At 55.0% G+C, this 27,520-nt stretch overlaps 2 protein-coding genes across 2 annotated transcripts; both read right to left on the bottom strand.

Moving 5' to 3' along the window:
* Positions 1 to 625: 625 nt before the first annotated feature.
* Positions 626 to 26,863, bottom strand: LOC128827305 (T-lymphocyte surface antigen Ly-9-like). The gene is made up of 12 exons (XM_054011164.1): positions 25,893 to 26,863; positions 23,049 to 23,381; positions 21,878 to 22,156; positions 21,238 to 21,363; positions 14,146 to 14,273; positions 13,953 to 14,052; positions 13,566 to 13,862; positions 10,799 to 10,916; positions 6,587 to 6,852; positions 4,422 to 4,748; positions 3,086 to 3,352; positions 626 to 2,098 (listed from the first exon to the last, which is right to left on the bottom strand). Exons 1-12 carry the CDS (start codon positions 25,948 to 25,950, stop codon positions 1,962 to 1,964), a joined length of 2,436 nt encoding a protein of 811 aa, XP_053867139.1. The 5' UTR covers positions 25,951 to 26,863; the 3' UTR covers positions 626 to 1,961.
* On the bottom strand, positions 10,271 to 17,777 carry LOC128827054 (natural killer cell receptor 2B4-like). The gene is made up of 4 exons (XM_054010755.1): positions 17,360 to 17,777; positions 13,953 to 14,273; positions 13,566 to 13,862; positions 10,271 to 10,916 (listed from the first exon to the last, which is right to left on the bottom strand). The coding sequence occupies exons 1-4, from the start codon at positions 17,415 to 17,417 to the stop codon at positions 10,789 to 10,791; spliced, it is 804 nt and encodes a 267-aa protein (XP_053866730.1). The 5' UTR covers positions 17,418 to 17,777; the 3' UTR covers positions 10,271 to 10,788.
* Positions 26,864 to 27,520: the final 657 nt, after the last annotated feature.

The following is a 27,520-nucleotide window of genomic DNA, read 5'->3' as shown; positions in this document are numbered from 1 at the left end:
CAGAGAAATGACCCGTCCCACAGCTCTGCAACTTCCCCCGCGAGACGCTCTTTCCTTTGTGGTAAGTCACGCAGTGAGCTCAAAGTAGCCCAGGGCGCTGGGTTGGGGAAGGTTCCTCTAATTGCTCAGGGCTGAAAGGGTCTGAAACAGACACGGCTCCTGCGATATTGGATGGTTCTGTCTATTGCACCGGAGAGCCTGTCACGCTAGGAATTCTCAGTTACCCTGAGGCCCCTTGACACGGCTCTGACAATGAAAAGCGCTTCGACGGGGCACCCAGTATATTGACACCCACTGTCAGGGCCCTTTGCACAGCCAGGGTGGTGTGACGGGGGCTTGGCGTGAATGAGAATCTGGCCCTGTGTCCCGGGCGGCTGTGATCCCCTCTGAACGGAGGGTCTGTAGGTTCTCTGCTAGACAGTGGCCTGCCCAAAGGAATTGAAGGCACCTCCCCATGGCTGGCAGCTCAGTGCTGGGACAGGGACACAAATCCGGATCGGGTGTGAGCAGCAGGTGCTGAGTATTGTGGGGAAGATGGTGACTGAGCCTGGGCCCCGAGGAAACCCCGCAGTGAGTGTGATGCCAGTAGCAGGGTTACCCTGGCGATACAAAGATCATGACCCGGTGGAGTGCAGAAGTGGAGACTTTATTTACATGATGGAAAGTTATCCCGCAGAACTCATTGCCACTGGATATTATCGCTTTGTCACGCTTTTGCAGGATTAAAACCCAACACACCCTTGACCTGTCTGAATCACAAGGACATTCACGGTTCTGCTGGGGAGGAGAGATAGAATGTGGAAGGGACATTAACTCTTTGGCACCAGGGTATAAACCAACTTCTCTCTGTGCGTGGGGTGAGGAAAATTCCTCATATGGGCAGGTTATTCCAGTATTGCCCACTACGGGGAGTGTTTCTCCTTCCTCTGAAGTATCCGAGGCAGGGCAGGGCTGGAGTAGGGACGCTGATCTAGACTGGCCGGGATTCTGATCCCATGTGGTAATTCCTAAGGGCTTGTCTCCACACGGGCTTGGCTTAGAAACCGAGACAGTTAAAGAGGTTCTGGGGCTGCACCCAGAGATGCCCCTTTCCACTGAGACAAGGGCATCCCCAGTAAGGGAGGCAGCGCTTTCATTGTACCAGTAGAAAATCACCCACTGACCAGTAGAGTGACACTGGGGCAGCAGCTGGGTCTAGACCAGGCCAGGGTCCCCTGTGTTTAGGGCCAGTCCTGGGTTCACAAGGCAGCTGAGTTTCTTCCAGGCCAAACTCCTTGGTCCTGGCTCTCCATCGCCCTGCCCCGCACAGTCATCGGCCCCAGAGCACAGTGGGGGGAAAGTGCCTCCGTGACAGGGTGTTCTGCCCCTTTAACAGCCAGAGGCCGGGGCCGGCCTGCCTTGGGCATTAACCAGGTGCAGCTGGAAGTGAGCTCCTGTCCCCAGAGAGCCGGATGCCATGGAGGGGGGAAGAGCCTGGCGGGGGGGAAGCGGGCACGGCAGGGAGTCCCTGGGAAAGGTCTGGGAAGCCCAGACGGGCCTGGGAAGCCTGGTTAGAATCCGGCACTGGAGGAGCCGTGGGGACTGAGCAGTGAGCTCTGGGTCGGGGAATTTGTGTGAGCTCTGGGCTGGGCGCCTGGGGACTGTTTACACTCTGGGATAATAAATCAGCCCCAGGTAGGGGAACAATTAGACACTGGGGTCTTTTCAGAAGGTTGATGGGAGGAAACTGAGGCAGGCGCACATGTTGTGCTGTTGGCGGCTGCCAGAGGCCGCCTCTGAGCAGGGCCGATTCTCCACCACATCTCCCACCACACAGAGGGACCCAATACTTCCCCTCCTTCCACTCAGTGACATTCACCCTTCGGAAGCTGCAAGCGAGCGTCCCCCTGTATCACCCTCGGGCTGGCGGGCTGGGGAACGCGCAGGCGGGATTGGCAGCCGCAGTGGGAGCTCCTCTGCTCTCAGTCCCGTCTCCGCTCCCTGCCGGGGTGGACGTGCACCACGATGATCCCGGCGCTCAGGGCTCCCAGCACCAGCAGCAGGACGATCCCCTTGACGTGGCAGTAGGACAGCGAGGAGGCCGGGGCTGATGAGTGAGCTAAAGGTGATGGCGTCAGTTCATGCAGGGGGAACTGGCGTTGTCCCAAGCACACTGCAGGGGAAGGGGTCGGGGTGCCTGGGAACCTGCCCCCCGCTCCATACAGGGCAGGAGGTGACGCTGTGCAAACAGGGCTGAGTCTGGGCCGGGTCCCACTGATCTCGGCTCCGGTCAGGGCCGGCTCTAGGCACCAGCATTCGAAGCATGTGCTTGGGGCCGCACTTTTCAAGGGGCGGCACCCCGGCCCTTTGGGGTGGCACTTCGGTGTTTTTTTTTTTTTTTTTTGCTCCGGCAGCAAAAAACCTGGAGCCGACCCTGGCTCCGGTGTCCTCTCTGGGGGGTCAGAGGCCACATCCGGCCCCCAGGCACAGGATCCCCCCGTCCCCAGAGCGGGGCCCAGAGGGCTCTGATGCGCCCAAAACAGCCCCTTGGGTCCCCACTCTAAGCCCCTCGCTCCGCCGGCTCGTCCCTACGCCCCCCACCCATGAGCAGCTCATCACACCTGCGCAGGGTGGGGCTGTGACCTCTCCCCGGGGCAGCCTGCGCTGATGTTCCTGCCCCTACCCCGCTACCTCCCAGGTAGGAGCCTTCTCAGAGCTGGGGGAGGGGATGGAGGGGGGGGTGATGTGGCTCCTTAAGTGAGTCAGTGTTTGAGATCAGGCGTGTTTAATAACTAAACTTCTCGGGGTCCCCCCACATCATCCCCCTGTCCCCGAATATCTGCCTGCACACGGCTCTACTTGGGCCCAGGCTGTTGCCCATTGACCCTGCGACGCTGCTCTGGTGACACAGACAAATCCAGAGCAAACCGCTCCCTGCCTGGGGGCTAAAATCTTACAGGCTAAAATCTGCAGCGAGGTGGCTTATGGGGTTGTGGGGGCCAGGTTCAATTTGGGATGAAAGGCCTGGGACTGGTGCAAAGGCAGCGACCCGATGCCAGCTCCCCCCTGTGAGCACTGGGCAGCGCGATCCTGCAGAGGGAGTTACCTGCACAAAGGTTCTTTGCAGAGGCCGTTGTGGAGCTGTTACTGGCGGGGTTCTGGGCTGTGCAGGTGACATTCAGGTGAGCATCACGGGGGCTCAGAGAGATGTGCAGAATGGACTCATTGGGTACAACAGCGCCCCCTGCTGTGTGAGTCCAGCTGTAGGTCACATGCTCCCCTCCATCCCTGACGGTGCAGCTCAGGTTGTAGTTACAGGTTTCACTCACACAGGTCACTGAGTCACAGAGGACAGTTGGCTCCGGTACTGGCTCTAAGAGGGGTGCAGAGAAACGTGGAACAGGATGAAATCACAGCAGCATCTTATTAGCTGCTGCCTGGAACTGCTGGGGGAAGAAGAACGCGGAGAGCTCTCTGCATCTTCGCAGCATGGTTGGAGCAGGGGCAGTGGGGAAGTGTGATGCTGTCACTACTAGGAAGTGGGGGGCAGATGGAAGGAAAGGATCATTTAGGGAATTGGGGGCTGCAGGGAGGCCCAGTCTCTAGGCTTGTTGGGGGTCTGAGATGATCAAAAGTTTCAAATGATATTTTTTTCTGTTGGAAAATGTGGGTTTGTTGCAATTGACATTTTCCAGGGGGAATTGTCCATTTCAGTGGAATTTTTTAATTTTCCAAAGCAACATTTGAAAACAAACTGTTTCATTTTGAACTGACATTTCTGCTCAAAGCACCGTTTTATTGGCACAGTCGGTGGAAACATCTAAGTAACCAATCAAAGCTTTGAAACAAAACTTTTTGCTTTGATTGAAAATGTTGAAAATTTTCCTTTCTGAATCAAACATGTTCACGGAAGAAAACAGTTTGAAAATTTTTGCTCTTTCCACTTTTCCTCTTGATGCAGGAGGAAAATTGCTGTTGAAATACCGGCATGTCCTGCGGGATGGGAATTCTGTCTGACCAGCTCTGTTGGGGTGAAGATCACTCTGGAGTTGTGGGGTGAGGAGATCAGAGTGGGGCCTGGGGAAGATGGACGAACAATGAAACGCTGGGGTGGGTGAAGGAAACGTACATGCCAAGAGGAGATTGGGTTTCTGATGGACCAGGGCTGTGTGTGTTCGGGGAAGGGGCTGGAGCAGGGGTAGGAGCCGGGATGGGGGAAGGTATCTGCAGAGGACAAGTGGGAAAGGGCTGTAGAGGAGGAGCAGACAGGCAGGGCTGGGGTATGGGGGAGTGGCAGGGACAGGAGCAGGGAGGGGAGGAGAAGCAGCCGCACTGAGAGGTCTGCACAGACACTGGGACCCTGCTGCCCTTGATCTCCCAGAGGAGGTCCCTGAGCAGGGCGGGTTCCAGCTTCCCCCGGGGTTCATCGGCCCCCCACTTACTGTACACGCGCAGTGTGAAGCGCTTGGTAACAGAGCCTTTATCCGTGTTTACGGCCGCTCTGTATTGTCCCGTGTCCTCCATCCGCAGGCGGGTGAGCTGTAGGGAGTAGCTCTGGTCAAGGATTTCCAGGCGTCCGCGGTAATTTGTTTTGTCTATCAGAACGACATTGGGTGGTTTCCCTGGTGTTACAGTTGCTAGACTGTTTGTGTTTACAGTCCAGGCAGCGATCTCGAATTGCTCTGCTGCTGGGATCTCCAGAGGGAAAGTGACCGACCCTCCCAGAATCCCGCTCAGCTCCAGCGCGTCTGCCTCTGCTCTGCCGAACCCTGCCCCAGGAGAGAGAACAGGACCCTTCAGCACCAGATCGACCACACGCCCCGTCGCGGGGACACCAGGCCAGTCCCCCTCCCCAGCCCTTGTGACATCTTCTCTCAAAAACCAGGGGGTTGCTGTTCCGGGGCTGGGCGGGGACAGTTCCATTTCCTATGGAGCTGGGCCCAAACCCTCCCATATCATGGTGTCCAGCGCCCCATGGCCAGGCCCCACTCCTGGGGCTGTGATTGGGCTATTGCCGAGTGAGGGGCCAGTGGTCAGATTTGGATCTGGGGTGGCTTTTGAATGCATCAACTATTGGGGGATAGAGACCCGGTAACAGTAAGAGGCTCTGACCCTTTGAGGTGGAGCTGCCACTAGAAGGGGACAAAGGCCCGCCCTGTATTGGAGTGGGTTACAGCTGTTACAGGGGGTTTTCTGCATAGCCTCATGGGAGGCTGATTTCATTACAGCCCATTGAATGGCTGATGCTATCTATCAAATGTCCGCACACACCCATCTCTTTCTCCGGGTCCTGAGGGGGTCATGCTGCCAACACCATCACAAAAATAGTCTTGCCCCTGTCTCCTTGCAAATTATCTGCCAGATGCTCTAGCAGCTAGGTCCTGCTGGTGCCAGGGGAACCTCAAACGGGCGAGTAAAGCATCTAGCACCCCAGGGTCCTGTTCCAAACTATTCATGCCCCTTAGGGTGTCTCTCCCCTGGGACTGGTGTCATCCTGCCCTTTCTAGCTGCTGCTCAGGCTGGAAATGACCCAAGTGGCATTTCTGTTGGTGTTTCAGCCCCCCCAGCTGTGGTTACAGCTGGACTGACTGAGAAGTGCAGAAACAGAAGGAAATGGAGAGGCAAAGTGAAAATGACGAAGGGCTGAGATCCGGGGTTCTGCACCTTGTAGGGCCATTTCCCCCAGAGCAAAGCGAGGGTGAAATGGCGCCATTGTGATCTGCAGCACTGCTAGCCCCAACAGTTCAAAAATCAGGAGTCAGACCCCTTCTCCCCCCCAAAAATCATGAGGTTCTTATACAAGATTAAAGCATGATTTTTTTTTTTAACTCCACCTTCAGGATATTTGCTCTCCCCCTACACGCTGGGCAATGGAGAATCAGCCCTTTATGGGGCTCCATTCCCCAGTGGGCTTGGAAAATCTCAGCCGTTGCTTGTCTTGACCAAAGGGTTCCACCTGTCCCGTGGCTGTCCCGTGGTTCATGCTGTGTGGGGCCCAGCTGGCGTGCAAGTGCAGGGAGGGGCCGTTCCGCTCAGTGGGCAGATCAGAGTCTCAGAAAATTGTTGTCCCCGGCAGTCACTGTGCCGAGGGTGGGGAGCGTGGAGGGGGCGGGGGGAGAAGCAATAATCCATGTGGAACCTGAGCAGGGACTTGGACAGCAGTAATAACCCTGCCCCTCTGCACCACCCCACCACCCACAGGGATAGAGGCATCACCCACTGCAACACGGCCACTTCGCTGGAGTCCCCCTTCCGCCCCTCCCAGGGCTTAGCTCCATGTCTTCAACCTCACTTCATCTCCTCCTGCCTCTCCCTTCCTAAGTCCTCCTGTCTCCCTGCCCCAGAGCCTCCCCATTTCTCTGTGTTTCTCCCTTCGTTATCCAGAATCACCCCCATCCCTTTCTGTCCTAGTGTCGTCTACACTCCCCCAACTCCCGCAACTCTTCAGGGCTTATCCAGACCCTTCCACCGGCCACTCTGGCCTCTTCAGGGTCGTGTAGCTCCCCACTGGTCTTTCCCCCAGCTGCTGGCGAGGATGATGAGGGTCCAGGCTCAGGGTTTGCAGGTGACGCTGTTTCCTGCCCTGGAATTCAGACAGATCACTCACCGCCGGGCTGTAAAACCAGCAGGAGCATGAGAAGGGAAGGCCGTCGAGCCCCCTCCATCCTGACAGCGAGGGGCAGGCAGAGCGGGCGGCCGTCAGTCCATATAACGGGTGTCCTGACCGAACAGACCCAGAACCGGAGCGGGTTGGCCGGCAGGGTTTGCTGAGTGGCCGATCCCTGATGGTGCCGAGGGGCTGCAGAGAAATGACCCGCCCCACAGCTCTGCAACTTCCCCAGCGAGACGCTCTTTCCTTTGTGGTAACTCGCGCTGTGAGCTCAAAGCAGCTGAGTTCCCTAAACCCGCAGGGTGCGTCACTCTGAGCGCCGGCCTACACCCAGCCGGGCTCTGGGCGAGGGATCACGTTGTCTTCGGTCAGTGCAAGCCCAGAGTGCCGGGTTGGGGAAGGCTCCTCTTATGGGCCTTGCTCAGGGCTGAGAGGGGCGGCGGGTGGGTCTGAAATGGACACGGCTCTTGCAATATTGGATGGTTCTGTCTATTTCACTGGAGAGCCTGTCACGCTAGGAGTTGAGCGTCGGGGTCTCAGGACACTAAGGCCCCTGTTATCTCCAGAGTGCAAGGGCCTGAGATCGGGCCCCCAGGGCACTCCCATTCATGGCAAGGCCCCTTCCCGCTGGCAGCGAGGGGTCAGGGGGCTCAGTGCCAATGAGACGCTGGCCTGAGTCACTGGGAGCCGAGTGCCGGGCTGTTCCCCAGCCAGAGGCCTGGTCACAGGGATCCAGTGACGCTTAGCATGGCCGCAGCGCGGGGCGTGATGCCAGGGGCAGCTGCTCAGGCCGGGAGGGAAATCCAGGGTGGTTCCAGCAGGAGGCACTGAGCAGGGGGGATGAGGCTGACCGAACCTGGGCCCATGTGGGCAGCCCCTGGCTTCCCCTTGCAGGTCTCCCGCTTGCTGACCAGTAGGGTGACCAGACAGCAAGTGTGAAAAATCGGGACGGGGGTGGGGGGTAATAGGAACCTGTATAAGAAAAAGATCCAAAAATCGGGACTGTCCCTATAAAATCGGGACATCTGGTCACCCTACTGACCAGTCCCAGCCCTGCTCTGCTGATGCGATCGGCACAAGCTCCAGGTCTGAAGCTGCAGGGGCCATTAGCAGCTGGTGCCAACCTAGCAACTCAGCCCAGCTCAGAGCAGCCCCCGGGCTGGCAGGACGCAGCAGGCCGACATCCACCCCAGAGCTGCTAGGGCTGGAAACCAGAAGCCTCCATGCAAATAACCTAATTTCATGATTTGTATATTTGTTGAATATGCCACACCTGATTTGCATAACTCCCCCCACTGCCAAAGATCCCTTCCCTGTGCCTCCTTTCTCTGTGGTGCCCTCCTTGGTATCCCCACATCCTCCCATCCCTGTTTTCTCCCCGTGACCTGTCACTCTCTGGCTGGCTCCACCCCCACCGTCACTCCCTAGCTCCTCCCCTTTCCGTTCAGGTTTTCCTAAGTCCTGTATCTGTTGTAAAAATGTGTCTCCCCAGCCTCCCCTGCCCCCCGGTCAGCGAGGAGATCTAAGCTCTGCGTCCACCTCCGCTCTGGTATCGGCTGCTGCTGCATCTCTGGGACGTCAGCGCTTAGCGAGCATGAAGCACTTAACCACGCGAGGAGAGGAAGGCAGGGAGGTCAGGCTGGGTTGGCTTGTGGTTAACTAGGACCCTTGAACCGTTGCAGCGCGTTCGGCCCCAGACGATTGGGTGATATTGGGTGCATAGACACGAGGCAGACGCCTGAATCCACATCCTTAGGGCCTGATCCAAAGCCCCTGCAGTCGCTGGGGAGGGGGTGGCTTAGAAGATAAGAACGGCCAGACTGGGTCACACCAAAGGTCCATCTAGCCCAGTGTCCTGTCCTCTGACACTGGCCAGTGCCAGGTGCCCCAGAGGGAATGAACAGAACAGGGAATCATCAAGTGATCCATCCCCTGTCACCCAATTCCAGCTTCTGGCAAACAGAGGTAAGGACACCATTCCTGCCCATCCTGGCTAATAGCCATTGATGGACCTATCTTCCATGACTCTATCTAGCTCCCTTTTGAACCTTTTGCAGTATTGGCCTTCGCAACACCCTCTGGCAAGGAGTTCCAGAGATTGACAGTGTGTTGCGTGAAAAAATACTTTCTTGTGTTTGTTTTAAACCTACTACCTATTAATTTCATTTGGTGGCCCCTTGTTCTTGTATTATGAGAAGGAGTAAATAACACTTCCTTATTTACTTTCTCTATACCACTCATGATTTTATAGACCTCTATCATATCCCCCCTTAGTCGCCTCTTTTCCAAGCTGAGAAGTCCCAGTCTTATTAATCTTTCCTCATACAGAAGCCGTTCTATACGCCTAATCATTTTTGTTGCCCTTTTCTGAATCTTTTCCAATTCCAATATATCTTTTTTGAGATGGGGGCAACCACATCTGCACGCAGTATTCAAGGTGTGGGCGTACCATGGATTTATATAGAGGCAACATGATATTTTCTGTCTTATTATCTATCCCTTTCTTGATAATTCCCAACAGTCTGTTTGTTTTTTTGACGGCCGCTGCACATTGAGTGGATGATTTCAGAGAACCGTCCACAATAATTCCAAGATCTCTTTCTTGAGTGGTAACAGCTAATGTAGACCCCCATCATTTTATATGTAGAGTTGGGATTATGTTTTCCAATGTGCATTACTTCGCATTTATCAACATTGAATTTCATCTGCCATTCTGTTGCCCAGTCACCCAGTTTTGTGAGATCCTTTTGTAGCGCTTTGCAGTCTGCCTGGGACTTTTGAGTAGTTTTGTATCATCTTTGCCACCTCACTGTTTACCCCTTTTTCCAGTTTGTTTATGAATATGTTAAATAGTCTTCCATGTAGGTCAGTGAGCTTTGGGTCAGGCCCTTATTGAATGTCGATGTTAAAGGACTGGCCGGCTGGTGTGCGTCACACCACTGAAAACTGAGTTAGGAATGTATTGACTGGTCTAAATGCCAGTTGAATGGCTTTTGCCGGGTGACTGGCCCTTTAAGTGGAGAGGGGTCCATCCAGCCCCACCTGTGACCCACTTAGCTCACCTCCCCAGGTGGAGAATTTGAGAAAAGTCCCATGTCAGGCAGGTCATGTGGCTAAACCAGACCTGGGGGTGTGGGGTGTTGACAAGAGAGAAGCCCACAGAGACCCCAGCTAGGGGGAGCATCAAAGGAGCCCAGGACAGGCTGATGAGGACACAGACCCCCAGGCATGGGGACATGGGCCCAGCATGAGATGGGGGCAGAAGAAGACTCTTGTGTTTGGTTTGGACTGTGGTCCCCTGGAAGGGCTGGACTTTTCTTTAATGGCTTTGCTGGGGGGGCAAACTCCCGTTCCAACCCAGCCAGGCTGGATGAGAAGAAACACAGGCAGCGGCTAGCCTGGAGCCAGACCAGGTAGGTAGCATCGCTGCAGTGCGGTATCCAGCCCAGAAACTTGGGTTCCCCTCAATGTTCCCTTTTGATTTGCAGTTCACCGTTGTACAACCAACACACCTGGAATGACTGAACACACCAGCCTTGTATCCAACCCTGCGCACACGCATTTTACCCCAGTGCTCTCGTCCCATCCAAGAGCGGCTGTGGTTTCTGCACACTCGGAAGGACTGGAGTTTTATTGGTAAATGTCGATTTTGCCAGACACACAAAAACAGACGGAAAAACATTTCCATGGATAATGATTGAAATTTACAGCTAGGCCAGGTAAGAAAAATGCTGCTTCAGAAGATATTAGAATGTGATTGAAGGCTATTTACATTGTCAGCCTGGCATGTCAAAATACACAATGACAAAGCTGTGTGTGCAGCTCCTCTGTCTTGTGTGTGGTTGGACTGTGATAGCCTGGAAGGGGGCTGAGCGTCCGCACCCACCCAGCCAGAGAGCTGAGCCAGCTGAACCGTCCCAGCAGGTGGGGAAACTGAGACTGGGGAAACTGAGGCAGAGCACCGGCAGCCCGTGCCCAGCCAGGAGGTGGTGGCAGCCCATTCGCAGTCAGGTATAGGGGGCTCTGAATGCTGAGTCCCAGCACGGCAGGGCAAAGGAGCAGGGAAGGGTCCAAACCCAGGCCCATCGACAGCTGTGCTGCTGTGGTTCCCATTTGCAGTAGGGGAGTGAAGAGACCCCGTTGCAGATGCAGACGTCGCCCCACGCAGCCAGGAGATCTCCTGGCACTGGCCCTTTGGCTCAATCCAGCCTCTCTTTGTCCCGGGTGAGGACCTGCACCATGACGATGGCTGTGACCAGGGCTCCCAGCACCACGAGCAGGAGAATCCCCTTCACCTGGCAATAGCTCGCTGGGCTGCTCGCGAAACCTGAAGGAAGAAATATGACGGGATTGGTTCATGCGGGGAGCGATTGGTGACGCTCTGCGGATGCTGCACCCACAGAGTGCAATAGGGGAAGGGGCCGGGGCACCTGGGAACCCGCGCCCCAGGCTGCAGAGGAAAGTGGAAAAAAAAACCCAGGGTCTCTGCCAATGTGACCGAGGGGCAAATTCCTTCCTGACCCCAGCTCCCCACCATTGGATCTCGTTGTGCTCTCTCCGGCTAGATTAAAGAGCCCTCTGCAATCAGAAATCACTGAGACTTGTAGGCTAAGATCCAGTCACCTGTCAACCTTCTCTTAAACTAAGTAGATGGAGTTTCTAAAGTCTCGCCTTATAAATTCGTGTTTCCCAAACCTCGAATTCTTGTTGTAGCTCTTCCCTGAACCCTTTCCAGGTGGACAGTTGTGACGGTCTGTACCTCATGGGAACACCCTATACCCTCATGTTCATCCTTATATGATTATGTGGTATCTAATGCAAAGTTTGTCATGTTGAGTGTGTCTTCAGAAGGCTCATGATGTACTGAGCATTGTTGTTATGGTAATGTTATAGGTTGTAATTTCATGTATATAGTTATGAGGCTGAAAATGCGTCCTCATGGCTTAAAGCAAGCCCAGGCAAAAACTCCCCAAGAGCAGAGGGGCAGTTCACACCTCATCAGGACATGTATGGGACAAACCCAGCCCAGCCTCACAGGAACAAAGGACACTGGCCTAGACAACAACAAAGGATCTCTTGGACTCTCCAGTGAGTCACCCCCCTTCCTTTGGACAGTTTGGGACTGCGATGAGGTAATGCTCACCTGACTCTAAAGGGGGCCGGGGCAAATCCAAGAGGGTAGAAAGAACATGATAAAAGGGAGAGACGTTTGCCATGCTCTTCCTCTCTCTTCCACCTCCATCTACAGACATCACCAGGAAGCAACTGAAGCGCTGATCAAAGGGGAGAGCCTGGCTGAAGGGCAACCAACCAGCCTGTGGTGAGAAGCATTTAAGTTTGTAAGGGCACTGAAAGTGTTAAGATCAGCTTAGAATGCGTTTTGCTTTTATTTCGTTTGACCAAATCCGACTTGTGCTTTGACTTATAATCACTTAAAATCTATCTGTTTAGTTAATGAATGTGTTTGTTTATTCTCCCTGGAGCAGTGCATTTGGTTTGAAGTGTGTCAGAGACTCCCCTTGGGATAACGAGCCTGGTACATATCAATTTCTTTGTTAAATTGACAAACTCATATAACCTTGCAGTGTCCAGTGGGCATACCTGGACACTGCCAGACGGAGGTTTCTAGGGTTGTGTCTGGGACCGGAGAGATTGGCTAGTGTCATTCGGTTGCACAATCCTAGGAGCAGCTGACATGCCAGAGGCTGTGCGTGAACAGCCCAGGAGTGGGGGTTCTCACAGCAGAGCAGGGTAAGGCTGGCTCACAGAGTCGAGGATTGGAGTGACCCAGCAGATCACCAGTCCAGATAACACCAGGGGAACGTCACAAAAGTTTCTATATTAAAAGAATCCAAACCAAACCGGAACCCATTCTGATGGGAAATATTCAACCAGCTCCAAGGCCCAGAACAGGAAGCTGGACCCAGCCCCGCAGGTCAGGAGCTGCCTCTGTGGGGTGCGTGTGGGGCAGGCTCACTCTCCCATCCCACCCGGCCAGAGGGTGCTGCTGCGGGGGGGCACTGGACCCCTCGGTGGGGTGAGCATGACGTAGCTGCGAAGGAGGAAGGGAAGGACAAAGACGCTGGGTCTCTGATTTTGGGGGACCCCCTCTGAATTTGGGGTGGGGAGACTTTACTCACCATTTCCTCCAAACCCGTGATTTGTACTAAACTGACCAAGACTGCGCGGTGATGTGTCGATACCCTGCCGCGAGAAAACTGCAGCCCTAGCCAGAGTTCTCTGGCCCCATCTCTGTAGTATCCGCACCTCACTGTCTTCAATGTCTCCATCCTCCCAGCACCCCCGGGACGGTGTCACTTGTCCTGGGTCTGTATAGCACCTAGCACCGGGGGCTCTTGATCCAGACTGGGGCTCCCAGGCCCCATGGCCATGCAAAAATAACCCCCGTCTCCATTTTACAGCTAGGGAACTGAGGCACTGAGAGATTAAGGCCCAGACCCGCAAAGGTATTGAGGTTCCTCACATCCAGTGGGAGTTAGGAGTCTAAATACATTTGTGGATCTGGGCCTAAGGGACTTGCCCAGGAGAACATAGCGAGTAAGAGCAGGGAAGCAAACGCAGGTTTCCCAAAGCCCAGTACCCTAACCACTGAACCAGCCTTCCGCTCACGAAGGAATCGTAAGTTTCCTCGGTTGAAACAGGCTGAGAAGGTGACAGGGTGGGGGGATGCTCAGAGGATCTCACTGGAAGCAGGAGACCCCATCAGGGGCTGTGTCAGACCCTGGGGTAAATTCTAGATCTGACGAATGCAGAAATCTACAGGCTGAATCCAGAGCCTCTTCCTCCTACTTTACTCAGGAAAAAATATGAGTGACATATATTATGAAATACATAACGACTGGACACAGAACGGACTGCCACTGTAAGACCCTATTATGCTGCTAGAGGAGAACAAAGTGGCCCCAGTGTTAATGCGAATCAGGCTCCGATGTTGCTTATACTGAGGACTATTTACCTGTGGCTGGGGAGTCGCACAATGATTTGCCGTCTACAGTGTCTGCGCCCCAGCTGGCTTGGTTACTAGCGTTACAACGATAGAAGGCGTCACTGCTGTTTGCATTAATCACTACGTGCAGCAGGGATTGGTGCCCATGGAGCTGATGGTCCCGGTCAGACGGGATCCGGGACGTGCCTCGGGACCAGCCGTAGGTGACTCTGTCAGCGCCAGGCACGGAGCAGGACAGGGTAACGTTGCACTGGCCGAGCTCCGCGTGGGCAGAGAGCACCGTGAGGTTTGGCTGCCGGACTCGCTCTGAAAGGAGAGACCCTGGTGAGAGATGCTGAGGAAGGCGGCTGCCGTCAGTGACACACACTAGGGAAAAACGTGATCTTTGCTACTCACCAAACACAGAAACACGGAACTTTGTGATGTCTTCACGGCCTCCTCCAGTGTCAATTAGCAAGGTATAGAGGCCACTGTCTGACTTCTTAACGGGATCAATCTGCAGTGAGAGATTCTCAGGGTGGAAAGTGACTCTGTTGATAAAATGTGGGGATGACCCAAGGTCAGGGGGTTCCCCTTTATTAAATGTTACGATCCGATACGTCTCTGCTGAGTCTAGTGTGACCTTCCAGGTGATTTCTGCCCACGACTCTGGCAATTTCACTGGCTGTAACTGAACCGATTCCTCTGCAATTGCAGCCACTTCCATTTCTTTACAATCTGGGGATTCAAAAGTACAAAGAGCAGGTGAGTGAAGGGTTAACTGTTTCCTGAGCTCATCAGTGAAACATGGGCTAAAACAAGACCATTCTTAGCCTGGTTTCAGGTGAATTTGAAGCTGCTCAGAGGCGCTGGGTAGACAGCGCTGGAGAAGGAGGGCTCTGTTTATCCACAGAACAGGTATGGAACAGCTGCTATGAGCCTCCCACAAACCTGACATGACGCGACCGTTCTTGGGTGAGAAGGGACACCTGTATTCAGATCCCATGTCGCTCTCTTGGAATTGTGCCATAGCTGGATTTAAAATAATAATCCCTAGTGCTCGTATATCCCTTTTTATCAGTAGCTCTCAAAACAATTAACAAAGAAGCTAGAACAGCCTTCTCTCTATCTTGCAGATGGGGAAACTGAGGCACAGAGTGGTGTAATGACTTGCCCACGGTGACCCAGTCAGGAATAGAACTCAAGTCTCCTGGGTGCCAGCCCAGTGCTTCTTAAAGGTTCTCTATAGGCCAGCTGCAGCTGGGTATTTAAATATTGGAATAATGGGCCTTAATTCTAATCGGCATTGGGTGTAACTGTAATTTGCACCCATTTCTAGGTCCTTTACGTGGTGGGCCCTTAGTGTGACTGAGCATCAGACCCAGAAAATCCAAAGTTAAGATTTCCAGAGGGAACGCACTTTTCTTCCAAACCAAAGCGTTTTTAATGATTATATTTGTTATTTACTTTATTATGCAGGATGGGCCAAATCTTGCTCCCATTTACACGCTGGTGTAAATCTGGAGTAACCCTTCAAAGGAACCATTTCACGTTTCCATTGGTGTAAAGGGGAGCAGAATGGGAGCCAATATTTGCAGTGTGGATTCGACATTGTTCTTGGGGACATTATCAATGAATGTCTTGACTTTGGGTCTTGGGTCTCAGTTTCATTAATAACGAGTGTTTTCCAATCCCCATGGAAGCACGGCAGGATTCGTTAAGCATAGATTGTTTTCCCTCAGCACTATGTAAACCATCATTTCATTTTTCTCCACTTTCATGTCTTCCAACTCTCATTTAATCTTAACTAATCTGAAACTATTCTTATTAATATTCAGTTTGTGATTTTTTTCTTTCAATATTCTTTTTTAATTAGGAGAATATTTTTTCAACGGGGACAAGAAATATAATTATTTTAGATATTTTCCCAAAATGACAAACCACTTCTAGCAGGAAGCTTGGCCTTAAAGGAATATTTTTTGGAATTTTTTACATGGAATACTAAGCAAAACTATTGAGTGCATTGGTGGCTCTGTGAACTTTTTTTTTTTTTTTCATTTTCATTCTTTTTCTCCCACAAATTGCAAAATTTGATTTCTCTCTGAAAATAAAACACTTTCCAAAATTATTTTAAAAAATCATTTATCAAGGTCTAGAAATCATTTAAATTCATTCATTTCAATGAATTCCATGGCCCATTCACACAAAAAAAATCATTATGGGAGAAAAAAAATGGAATGACAAATTTTTCAAATTTGCTGATACTTCTGCAAACTTTTTTTATTAGCTCTAACTGCAATTTAATAAACTTCTGGAATTATTATTTATAAGGCAGCAGCGCCTTGGATTTTTGAACACACCAAAGCTTACGGGAGAGAGACCTGGTAGCAGCAGGGGATTCTTATGCTTTTATGTGGAGCCGCCCCTAGATGGGGACAAAGACCCGCACTGTGCCAGAGCAGGTTACAAGCTTTTAAAGGTGTTTTTCTGCATAGACTCAAGGGCGGCTGCCCCTTGAATGGCTGATTGTGTCTGACTGTCTCCAAGCTCACCTCTCTCTCTCTCTCTCTCTCTCTCTCTGTCTCTGCCTCAGGGTCCTGGGGAACGGTGGGTCTTGCTGCCAACACTGTAGCAGGGGAATGGCTGCAGTCAGTGTCTCCACGTAGCAAAAGATCTGCCAGGTGCTTTAGCAGCCAGGTCCCTGCTGTGATGGGAACCTCAAAGGGCTGAGAAACGCGACTGGCATCTCAGGGTCCTGCCCCAACCTCTCCATAGCCCTTAGGTCGGCAGGCGAGGGGAGCCTGGGCCCTTCCTAGGGCTGGTAGCTGCTGGCAGTCGCTGGAACAGTATTTCTGAGTTTTTCAACATCCCCACCTGTGATAACGCCGGGGGCCAGGGCGCGCACAGGCAGAAGCGAAACTAAACAGAGGCTGAGAAGATCCTGGGCCTGATTCTCCATCGCTCTGCACTTTGCAGGGCCGTTTCCCCCAGTGCAAAGCGAGTGTGAAATGCCGCCATTGTGAACTGGGGACATTTCACACCCAGGGCAATGGAGGATCAGCCCATTCCGGGGCTCCGTTCCCCAGCGGGCTTGGAACATCTCAGCCGTCGCTGGTATCGACTCAGAGAATCAGGCCGCGCCATCCCAGCCCTATTACTCTCATCCGTGAGTTGCATCGCCATTCCGCTTCCACTCCCTCCTCTCTCCCCTCCTGAGCTGGGCTCTCTCTCTCTCTGTCCCTCTCCAGTGGCCTGTGTAGTTTGGTGGCCCTGCTGCGGCTCTGGGTGCAGGGCATGCTCCCAGTGTGGCTGGGCCCCGGCAGTCCCTGTGCAGGGGGTGGGGAGCTGGGAGCGGGAAGCACTAATCCGTGCAGACCCCCCTGAGCAGCCATCTGCAGCCACCAGGGCTCAGTGCATCCCCTGCTGCAACACGGCCACCTCGCAGGGGTCCTCCTCTGTCCTCCCTGCAACGCTGTTCCTCTGACCCCTCCTTTTCCCTCCCGCAAGTCCTCCTGTCTCCCTGCCCCAGAGCCCCCCATCGCTCTGTGCTTCTCCTTTCGTTATCCCAACCCCTTCCCCATCTCTTTCCCTCCCAATGTCACCTCTCTGCCCCCTGCTGCCGGGGGATGCACGTCCCAAACCCAGAGACTCTTCAGGGCCTGCCTACCCCTCTCCTGGCTACCTGGGGCTCTTCAGGGTCTGGGCAGCTTCCCACTGGTCTATCCCCCAGCTGCTGGAGAGGATGATGGGGACCCAAGCGCAGGGTTTGCAGGGGACACTGTCACTGGTGGTTTCCTGCCCTGGAATTCAGACAGATCACTCACCACCGGACTGTAAAACCAGCAGAAGCAAGAGAAGGGAAGGCCGTCGAGCCCTGTCCATCCTGACAGCGAGGGGCAGGCAGAGCGGGCGGCTGTCAGTCCGTATAACGTCTGTCCTGACCGAACAGACCCAGAGCCGGAGCGGACTGTCCGGCAGGGTCTGGCTGAATGGTCGATCCCTGATGGTGCCGAGGGGCTGCAGAGAAATGACCCGTCCCACAGCTCTGCAACTTCCCCCGCGAGACGCTCTTTCCTTTTGTGGTAAGTCGCGCAGTGAGCTCAAAGTAGCTGAGTTCCCTAAACCCCGCAGGGTGCGTCACTCTGAGCGCCGGGCTACACCCAGCCGGGCTCTGGGCGAGGGATCACGCTGCCTTCGGTCAGTGCAAGTCCAGAGTGCCGGGTTCGGAAGGCTTCTTTCATGGCCTTGCTCAGGGCTGAAAGAGGCGGCGTGTGGGTCTGAAATGGACACGGCTCTTGCAATATTGGATGGTTCTGTCTATTTCACTGGAGAGCCTGTCACGCTAGGAGTTGAGCGTCGGGGTCTCAGGACACTAAGGCCCCCGTTATCTCCAGTGTGCAAGGGCCTGAGATCGGGCCCCCAGTGCACCCACATTCACAGCAAGGCCCCTTCCCGCTGGCAGCGAGGGGTCAGGGGGCTCAGTGCCAATGAGACGCTGGCCTGAGTCACTGGGAGCCGAGTGCCGGGCCGTTCCCCAGCCAGAGGCCTGGTCACAGGGATCCAGTGACGCTCAGCATGGCTGCAGCGCGGGGCGTGATGCCAGGGCAGTTGCTCAGGCCAGGAGGGAAATCCAGGGGGGTTCCAGCAGGAGGCGCTGAGCAGGGGGGATGAGGCTGACCGAGCCTGGGCCCATGTGGGCAGCCCCTGGCTTCCCCTTGCAGGTCTCCCGCTCGCTGACCAGTCCCAGCCCCGCTCCGCTGATGCGATCGGCACAAGCTGCAACGGCTGCAGGTCTGAAGCTGCAGGGGCCATTAGCAGCTGGTGCCAACCTAGCAACTCAGCCCAGCTCAGAGCAGCCCCCGGGCTGGCAGGGCGCAGCAGGCCGACGTCCACCCCAGAGCTGCTAGGTCTGGAAACCAGGAGCCTCCATGCAAATAACATAATGTCCTGATATGCACATTTGTTGAATATGTCACACCTGATTTGCATAACTCCCCCCACGGCCAAAGATCCCTTCCCTGTCCCTCCTCTCTCTGTGGGGCCCCCCTTGGTATCCTCACATCCTCCCATCCCTGTTTTCTCCCCGGGACCCGTCACTCTCTGGCTGGCTCCACCCCCTGTCACTCCCTAGCTCCTCCCCCTTTCCGTTCTGTTTTTCCCAAGTCCTGTAAATATGTCTCTCCCCAGCACGCCCCCCCCCCCCCCCCACTCCCGGTCAGTGGGGAGATCTAAGCTCCGCGTCCACCTCTGCTCCGGTACCGGCTGCTGCTGCATCTCTGGGCCGTCAGCGCTTAGCGAGCATGAAGCACTTAACCACGCGCGGAGAGGAAGGCAGGGAGGTCAGGCTGGGTGGGTTGTGGTTAGTTAGGACCCTTGAACCGTCACAGCGCATTCGGCGCCAGACGAGCGGGTGATTCACAACTGTGCATAGACACGAGGCAGACGCCTGAATCCACATCCTTAGGGCCTGATCCAAAGCCCCTGCGGTCGCCGGGCAGGGGATGTCTTCCATGGAGGTCGATGAGCTTTGGGTCAGGCTCTCATTGAATGTCAATGTAAAAGGACTGGCCGGCTGGTGTGCGTTACACCACTGAAAACTGAGTTACCAGGTGAATAGCTTTTGCGGGGTGACTGGCCCTTTAAGTGGAGAGGGGTCCATCCAGCCCCACCTGTGACCCACTTTGCTCAATTTCTCCACCTGGGGAGGTGAGCTAAGTCCCATGTCAGGCAGGTCATGTGGCTAAACCAGATCTTGGAGGGTGTGTGTGTGTGTGTGTGTTGACAAGACAGAAGCCTGGAGAGACCCAGGCTAGGAAGCTGTGGGAGTTGCTGCTCCATAGAGAAGGGGAAGCATCAAAGGTGCCCAGGACAGGCTGACGAGGACACAGACCCCCAGGCAGGAGGGGATGGGCCCAGCGTGATATGGGGGCAGAAGAAGACTCGTGTGTTTGCTTTGGACTGGGGTCCCTGGAAGGGCTGGACTTTTCCTTTAATGGCTTTGCTGGAGGGGCAAACTCCCGTTCCAACCCAGCCAGGCTGGAAGAGAAGAAACACAGGCAGTGGCTAGCCCGGAGCCAGACAGGTAGGCGGCATCGCTGCAGTGCGGTATCCAGCCCAGAAACTTGGGTTCCCCTCAATGTTCCCTTTTGATTTGCAGTTCACTGTTAAACAACAAACACACCTGGAATGACTGAACACACCAGCCTTGTAGCCAACCCTGTGCACACGCATTTTACCCCAGTGCTCTCGTCCCATCCAAGAGCGGCTGTGGTTTCTGCACACTCGGAAGGACTGGACTTTTATCGGTAAATGTCTATTTCATTTTTATTAATGGCTATTAGCTAGGATGGGTAAAGAATGGTGTCCCTAGCCTCTGTCTGTCAGAGGATGGAGATGGATGGCAGGAGAGAGATCACTTGATCATTACCTGTTAGGTTCGCTCCCTCTGGGGCACCTGGCATTGGCCACTGGCGGTAGACAGGATACTGGGCTAGATGGACCTTTGGTCTGACCCGGTACGGCCTTTCTTATGTTCTTATGTTCCAATGATAATTATTCAAATTTACAGCTAGGCCAGGTAAGAAAAATGCTGCTTCAGAAAATATTAGAATTGGATTGAAGGCTATTTACGTTGTCAGCCTGGCATGTCAAAATGACAAGGACAAAGCTGTGTATTCTGTCTTCTGGTAGCCCCGTCGGTCCTGGGATATTAGAGAGACAAGGTGGGTGAGGGAACGTCTTTTATTGGAGCAGAGAGACCGGCTCTGGAGCTACACAAGAGCTTTTTGAAAGCTTGTCTCTCTTGCCAACAGAAGTTGGTCCAATAACAGATGTTCCCTCCCCCTTCTTCTCTCATGATAAAGCTTTAATGTTTTGCGTCTCAAGGTCTGTTATTAAATAATTACTTTCTGACCCCCATCCCCCGATGTCCTGGAACTGTGAATATATAAATTGATAAACACTGAAAAATGCTTTAAACCCATAATCCAAACACCACAGGAAGCTTGAGGGGTCACTAGGCTGCTGTCAGCCCAGTCAGCTCTGCCCGCTGCACCTGTAGCAGGGCCAGGATGGAAGGGAAGGAGCAGGAACCCAACAGCCCTCACGGGGACAGGGGAGCTGGGCTAGGGATTGGAACTGGGAGGCCTGACTGGGCCTACCTGGGGGGACAGAAGGCCCTGACAGGGGACTGCTTGGAAGTACCTGGGATGATTCCTAACGCAAGGCCCCGGAGGGGCAGGAGAGCGACTGTGAGCTGAGTCCAGGGGGTGGGCAGACGGGTAACGGGAAAGGGGCAGACAACTCAGCCGAGCTGGAACAAAGGCTCCTATATCTTGTGTGTGGTTGGACTGTGATACCCTGGAAGGGGGCTGAGCGTCCGCACTGACCCAGCCAGAGAGCTGAGCCAGCTGAACCGTCCCAGCAGGTGGGGAAACTGAGACTGGGGAAACTGAGGCAGAGCACCGGCCGCCCGTGCCCAGCCAGGAGGTGGTGGCAACCCATTCGCAGTCAGGTATAAGGGGCTCTGAATGCTGAGCCCCAGCACGGCAGGGCAAAGGAGCAGAGAAGGGTCCAAACCCAGGCCCATCGACAGCTGTGCTGCTGCGGTTCCTGTTTGCAGTAGGGGAGTGAAGAGACCCCGTTGCAGATGAAACGTCTCCCCACGAAGCCAGGAAAGCTCCTTGCACTGGCCCTTCTGCTCAATCCAGCCTCTCTTTGTCCCGGGTGAGGACGTGCACCATGACGATGGCTGTGACCAGGGTTCCCAGCACCACGAGCAGGAGAATCCCCTTCACCTGGCAATAGCTCGCTGGGCTGCTCGCGAAACCTGAAGGAAGAAACGTGACAGGGTTAGTTCATGCGGGGAGCGATCGGTGACACTCTGCGGTTGCTGGACCCACAGAGTGCAACAGGGGAAGGGGCCGGGGCGCCTGGGAACCCGCGCCCCAGGCTGCAGAGGTCTCTGCCAATCTGACACGGGGGCAAATTCCTTCCTGACCCCAGCTCCCCACCATTGGATCTCGTTGTGCTCTCTCCGGCTAGATTAAAGAGCCCTCTGCGATCCGAAATCACTGAGACTTGTAGGCTAAGATCCAGTTGCCTGCAAACTTTCTCTTAAACTAAGTAGATGGAGTTTCTAAAGTCTCGCCTTATAAATTCGTGTTTCCCAAACCTCGAATTCTTGTTGTAGCTCTTCCCTGAACCCTTTCCAGGTGGACAGTTTTTGATCTGCTGTTGCTGGGGCACATTTTACCCCTAAGTGGATTAGCTACAACTACCATCAGAAATGACACATACAGCAAGAATGACTGTTTGGAGGACTTGTTGCTGTAGAATGTCACCTTCACAAAATTCCTGGAGAGAAATTGATTTTGAGCTGCTGCTGACGGGGTTCCTGGCCGTGCAGGTAACAGGTAAGACCCCACATCCGAGTCTGTGCAAGATGAAAATGGATGCTTCGCTGGAGACAACAGTGCTCTCTGATGTCTGGTTCCAGGTGTAGGTCACATCCTCTCCTCCCCCCTGGAGGGTGCAGTGCAGGGTGACGTTACACGTCCCATTCACAGTGCGCACAGAGTCCTGCACAGGGAAGATTGTGATGTCTGACTCTGTCAGTCGTTCTGTTTGAGAGGAAAAAAAACCTCATCAGCGATGACAGCTGCTCTGGCACCTGCTGTGCAGGTGAATTTGGAAATCACGAAATTCTGAAAGGGGGAGAAGATGAGAGAGAACAAACAACCCGTGAGGATGTCGTCACGTCGCCCAGTGCACGACTGGAAGGTGCTCAGATACTACGGTGATGAGGGCAGTGGAAGAACCTACACAGAGCGGAGTGGCTGGACGAGATGCAGAGAGGGGGACTGCAAATCCGGTCTGAGTTTGCTATGCAGGATAACATAGTGTCTCTCAGTCTTTATCCTTGCAGCACCCCTGTGAGGCAGGGCTTTAATCCCCATTGTACAGATGGGAAACTGAAGCACACAGTGGCTAAGTGACTTGCCCAAGGTCACACAGGAAGTCTGTGGCAGATCGGGGATTTGAACCCATCTCCCTGAGTCCCCAGCGAGAACCCATGCCCCTGGGCCACCCTTCCTCCTCTTCTGGCCTGAGCTCCACCTGGAAAGGGTTCAGAAAAGAGTGACAAGAACGATTGGCAGCCTGGACAACCTGCCTTATAGCAAGGGACTGGAGAGGCTCATGTGTCTAGCTCATCAGGAGAAGGTTACTGTGCCACAAGTTGTGCAGATTCTCACCAGCAGCTGCCGGAAAGTGCCCAGGGGGCAGGGCTGGGAGATCACGACAGCGATACGAGTATTGAGAGCCTGCCGTGCCAGAGGGCAAAACTCACTTCATCCAGCGTTGCCATGGAATCTGCCACCACAGACCGTCCTCCCTCTGCCCCCGGCCGCATCCCCCAGCAACACCCCTCATGGCAACGCACTGAACAACCAAAATCAGAACCATCCATCTGCTGTGGAGAGAAAGGGGCTGACATCTCTGTCCGGGACTTACTGTACACGTGCAGGGCGAATCTCTGGAAGATGGGTTCAGTGATTCCCTGTATGGTTATTTGTGCTGTGTACGTGCCCGTGTCCTCCTGGCTCAGGCCAGTGATTTGCAATGAGTAGCCCCCGTCAGGGACTCTCAGTCGCTCTGCGTAACGCTGATCTATCACATTGAGGGGGGCTTGTTTTCCTGGTTCCACAACTGCTATAATTGTTTTTGCATTCCAGACTATGTTGGTAACCCGGGTTCCTGTTGGAACCACAGGAGAGAAAGTGACGGACTCTCCCCAAATCCCGTTCAGCCTCACGGACCCAGACTCTTCTCTGGGGGCTCCTGCAGCTGGGGAGACAGAAAAGGAAACTGTAAGATCCAGCCGGAACAAACCCCACCCCCGCCACCTATCGCAGACGAGCCAAGTTCTCCCCCCTGCACCTGTTAAAATATCTCCACTGAAAACCTGCCGCCGAGGATGAGACTAAATAAACCCTTTATAGCCTGTATTACCGGAGGGCCCGGGGACCCCAGTCCCGGCCCAGGCCCAGGGTGCGAGGTGCTGTACAAAACCAGAACGGCGACAGTCCCTGCCCCACAGAGCTGGTGCCCTTTGTTGGCCTCTGGGATATTATATTGCCCGTCAGTTTATTTTTAAGGTGTCAATTCTTCCCTGGTACAGCCACGCAACTTTCCTGAGTGCAGGGGGAAAAGCACAGAGGTGGGCCACATCCGGCCCGCAGGCCCGTCCTGCCTGGCCCTTGAGCTCCCGGCCGAGGAGGCTAGCCCCCGGCCCCTCCCCTGCTGCCCCTCCACCCCCCCACAGCCTCAGCTCGCCGTGCTGCCAGCGCTCTGGGCGGTGGGGCTGTGAGCTCCTGCCGGGCAGCGTGGTGGCGTGGCTGGCTCCGGCCGGGCGGCGCGGCTGCCAGTCCCGCTGCTCTGAGCAGCATGGTAAGGGGGCAGGGAGCGGGTGGGGGTTGGATAAGGGGCAGAGAGTCCTGGGGGGGGCAGTCAGGGGACAGGGAGCAGGGGGCGATTGGATGGGGCGAAAGTTCTGGGGGGGCGACCAGGGGACGGGGAACAGGGGGGGTTGGATAGGCGTGGGAGTCCTGGGGGACCTGTCAGGGGGCAGGAGTGTGGATAGGGGTCGGGGTAGTCAGGGGACAGGGAGGAGGGGGGGGTTGGATGGGGGTGGAGTCCCGGGGGGGCAGTTAGGGGCGGGAGATCCTGGAAGGTCAGGGGACAAGGAGCGGGGGGTTGGCTGAGTCGCGGGTTCTGGGGGGAGCATTCAGCAGGCGGGAAGTGGAAGGGGGCGGATAGGTGGCGGGGGCCAGTCTGTTTGAGGAGGTACAGCCTTCCCTACCCAGCCCTCCATACAGTTTCACACTCCGATGTGGCCCTCAGGCCAAAGAGTTTGCCCATCCCTGGTCTAGCAAGAGTAGAGCTGGGCTGAAAATGGAGAGGGAGCTGAGGTGGGGGAAGGAGGTTTTTAGATGCAGATTAAACAAGCCCCAAGTGCCTCCCCGCCCCCTGTTTTCTCTCTCTTCCTCTTCTGCTTTTTTCTCTTTTCTGCCCTTCTTTCCATCCCCCCTTCTGGTCGTCTCCTTGCCCGCCAGCAGCCCTGTCCCCGCCTTGCTCAACCTGATATTACTGCAGATACACGTGCACCTGAGGGACACCGCTGGGCCCCATCATGATAGTATCCGAACCCCTGCCTGTCTCTAATGGACTTCTCCTCCTAACACAGGGGTTGTCACCCCCACCTTCAGAGAGGGGACCTGAGGCGCAGAGAGACTAAGTGACTTGCCCAAGGTCACACAAGGAGTCCGCAACGGAGCAGGGACTTGACATCTGCCCATGGAGCCGCCCTGCCTCTCAGCCTTTGCTTCCAGCCCTGACCAAAAGTGGGAAGTGTAAACACTCACCAAAGCTTCTAATCAGGTTTGGAGCCACACGGCTGTGTCATCTGCCATGGATCCAACCCACTGCTCTGTGCTAGTCCCTGGCCTGTAACCAGCCCCTTGGGAGGACCCCCGGCAGCGTGCCAGCCCCCCAAGGGGTCACCCTTTTCTGGAAGAGCTCTCGGCTTGGCAGACTTTGCTGTCCAGCTCTGTTAATGCACCCGCTTTATGACTTGCGAAATATCCGTTTTACCCCGTTCCACACAACTCAGCCAGTGCATCTCAGTCCAGACCCGCAGTACCCAATGCTATTCCAGTCCAGAGCCCCCCACGCAGCTCTGTCTAAGCACGTCATCCCTGCTCTCCGGGCCCCATGCTGCTGGCCTGAATCCCCTCCCCAGAGCTGGTGATGTGCCTGGAGCCTCCTCCGCATCTCCCGTAGCTGCGAGTCTCACTCAGACCGAGACCTGGTGCCAACTAGCGCTTTGTGATGGGAGCAGCTGTCCGAGGACGTGTCTACCGTGCAATCGGGAGGCCTGTGTAGGCATCACTGAGCTACCTTCGATTGATCCAGGGGTTAAGAATAGCAGTGAAGCTGGGGTGGGGCCGACTGGCTGTCTGAGTACAAGCCAGCCTGGATCCCTGGGTACCCACTCAAGTGGTTAGTCCATGTCCCCATCCATGCTGCTGCAGCTTCACCGCTGTTTTTAGCTGGCTAGTTTTCCTAGCTCGCTGGGCTATGCCGACCGAGGGTGCAAAGCACCTCCCGATTACTGTGTAGACAGACCCTCGGTGAGCCCAGATGCTGGGTTCTGTTAATACCTTTTCAAATAAAACTAGGCTATCCACCCCAACCGGGCTACAAACAACCAGCTTCATCAGATCTCAAAGACTTCTAGCTATGACCCTGTGGCTGGCCTGCTGGCTTCTTGCTCTTTCACCTTCAATTGTTACTTACCTGCAGCTTGGAACGCCAGCAGGAGGAAGAGAAGGGAAGGCCGTCGAGGTCCGAGCATCGTGGCAGTGCAGGGTGGGACGGGCTGCTAAGCCAGGAGTAATCGGTCTATAGAGCGGATATCCAGACCAGCTGGGCAAAGAGCTCGGAGTGGTTGGACAGGAGGATCTTGTGAGTCCCCTGCTGAAAGGTCTGTAGATAATCTAGCCCCCAGGTGGTGAGCAAATTCCCCTCGCTCTTTTCTGCAGAAACCCGGCAGCTGAACGGCTCCTAAGAACTCTGCAGAGCAGCTGAGATTCTGCGTGTGTCAGACTGAAACTGAGCAGGGTCTATGGAGAGGGAAGGTTTTGTTGCTCAACAGAGGAAGTCGTGTAGAGACGACAGGATATTCGGAGTTTTGAAAGTTTGTTTTTTAATGGTCTTCATCAGACCTGGTTGAAAAACCAGGAAACAAATCAGACGGATCTCTAGGGACATTTTGCCCTGGCTTGCTGCAATTCAACATTTCTGTGAAACCCACGGAGCTGGGCCAGCGTCAGTGTAAACCACCGAGCTCGGCGACAGCTGCTGCCGCAGACCTTTCTTCTCCCTTTTCATCCGGTCCCTGCCCGTCTCTGGTTAGGACGTGAGTCGCTGCCGTCATGGCGACCATGGCCCCAAGGCCAGGAGCAGCAGAATCCCCTTCCCGGCGCAGTAGGACAGCGAGGGGCCTGGAAATGAACAGACGCGATGGCAGGGGGTGGAGGAGGAGGCTTAGGCGCAGACCAGCTCCGTCCGTCGGAATTAGGGCTTTGGATTTCTGGGCAAATGTGTCACAGATACCAGAGCTCTGTGTCCGTGACTTCCGAGGTGAGCCGCCGGCCCGGTGAGGAGGAGAAGTGCGGTGGGGCGGGTGGGGTGTTGGAGCCCTGAACTCACCCCGCAGTGGGGGCTCCTGTCCCGTGGGGCTGGGCTCAAGTCCTGGGCATGGTGACCTGGTGCCCGGGCTCGCAGTACAGCTAAGGTTTGGCACAGTCATGACAGAGGGCGGCCAATCTGAGCCAGTGGTGTCGCCGCCCAGAAGAGGAAGCTCGGCCCAGCCCTGTGGGACAGAAGCTGCCTCTGTGGGGTGCATGTGGGGCAGGCTCACTCTCCCATCCCCCCGGCCAGAGGGTGCTGCTGCAGGGGGGTCTGGGCCCCTCGGTGGGGTGAGGAGGAGGTAGCTGCAAAGGAGGAAGGGAAGGACAAAGATGCCGGGTCTCTGATTTTGGGGGACCCTCTCTGAATTTGGGGTGGGGAGACTTTACTCACCATTTCCTCCAAACCCGTGATTTGTACTAAACTGACCCTGACTGCGCGGTGATGTGTCGATACCCTGCCGCGAGAAAACTGCAGCCCTAGCCAGAGTTCTCTGGCCCCCGTCTCTGTAGTATCCGCACCTCACTGTCTTCAATGTCTCCATCCTCCCAGCACCCCCAGGACGGTGTCACTTGTCCTGGGTCTGTACAGCACCTAGCACCGGGGGCTCTTGATCCAGAATGGGGCTCCCAGACCCCATGGCCATGCAAAAATAACCCCCACTCTCTCCATTTTACAGGTAGGGCACTGAGGCACTGAGAGATTAAGGCCCAGACCCTCAAAGGTATTTAGAT

Source organism: Malaclemys terrapin, chromosome 21 (genome assembly GCF_027887155.1).
Source record: "Malaclemys terrapin pileata isolate rMalTer1 chromosome 21, rMalTer1.hap1, whole genome shotgun sequence".
Lineage (NCBI taxonomy): Eukaryota > Metazoa > Chordata > Testudines > Emydidae > Malaclemys > Malaclemys terrapin.
The sequence above is the reverse complement of the archived record's forward strand: the minus strand, read 5'-3'. Positions and strand labels throughout refer to the sequence as shown.